Here is a 1,257-nt window from a genome sequence, read left to right on the forward strand (position 1 = left end):
GCTTTTATAAGTTGCAATGTGACACTTATTTAAAACTGTATAAAAAAAGTTGTTTTAGTTACACGCCATATCATTCAATGAAGTTCCATTTGCTGGAAAATAAACAAATATCAAGTCTACACAACTTACATGCGGATCTAACTTACCTCATGTTTCCGACGTTAAACATTAATGCCCGATAACATATTGCCGCGTTGCACCCATATATTGTTTCTATGTTTAATGTTCCCGTAAACATGTTGTTCGAACAAGTTGTTTTTTCCGTAACAATCGTGGAATAATGAACGGAATGTTAATCACAATCGCACCCATTGTTTCGAAACAATGCTCATTAATCATAACATCCACGTATTGTGACAATACACCATTGTAATCTAACAATGGATATTATTGCCAACAGAAAGACTTGATTCACCTTGGTGCAAAATATTCTCCATGTATGCGTTTGGATCCAAAGTTGAATGAATATATACAGAGGGAGCGAGCGTTGGAACGATCTTCAGCGTGCTGTGTGAGGAACGACAACTCAGGGTGTATACAATCAACTGAATGCCTTGTATGTATGAGGGTTGTTAACTACTTGGGTACAAACTTCAACTTTCTCTCTGCTTGCTTACAAACACCTTTTACCAACACTCATACTTCCTGCATTACGATGTGAACCATTATACTTACTTGTGATGATGTTATTGATGAAATATATCTTTGGTGCAACATTGGTTGGGCATGCTGCTGAATGCAGTGTAGATATGGAATATTACTGTTATTAATATTACCACATATTATATCCCCGATCCAATGTTCTTTAATACTTAGTTGGACTTGGATTTTGTCCCCTTTATACTTAGTAGCATTTGGTGTATTCTGTTATAAAGTAATTAGAATCGTCCAACAATACAAGTGCTAGATCAGGGCCAGATTAATATGTTGGTGATCTGATACGTATCACTAGTTAACATTGTTACATCACTTTACAGGACAAGTTTGCGAAGTTTGTGAAGTGGCCCGGCAACGACGCTCCAGACTTTAAAAATGGAAGTAAGTTTTTATCAGTTAGAATTATGTTTGGTTGTGTTAGTTATATTCAAGGTTGCAACATTCTGCTTCTAATCCCCTTTATTCATTGTTTAATTTAATCTTCTCTATCGCTTTTAAAGAGTGAGTGACATTTATTATATATTATGCTTGTCTATAACCCAAGTAACCCCATATAACCCCCAGTAACCCCATATAACCCCCAGTAACCCCATATAACCC

The 1,257-nt window shown here is 36.0% G+C and overlaps 1 protein-coding gene across 1 annotated transcript in view; it reads left to right on the forward strand.

Moving 5' to 3' along the window:
- Positions 1-373: 373 nt before the first annotated feature.
- Positions 374-1,257, forward strand: part of LOC100182987 (inactive rhomboid protein 1-like) — a gene marked incomplete at its 5' end in the record, with an annotated part of 3,458 nt that continues 2,574 nt past the window's right edge. Inside the window, 2 exons of the mRNA XM_002121292.4 lie at positions 374-556; positions 978-1,038. Coding sequence (XP_002121328.3) covers positions 374-556; positions 978-1,038 — 244 coding nt within the window. The remainder of the gene's footprint in view (positions 557-977; positions 1,039-1,257) is intronic.

The sequence above is a fragment of the Ciona intestinalis genome, unplaced genomic scaffold, assembly GCF_000224145.3.
Source record: "Ciona intestinalis unplaced genomic scaffold, KH HT001187.1, whole genome shotgun sequence".
NCBI lineage: Eukaryota > Metazoa > Chordata > Ascidiacea > Phlebobranchia > Cionidae > Ciona > Ciona intestinalis.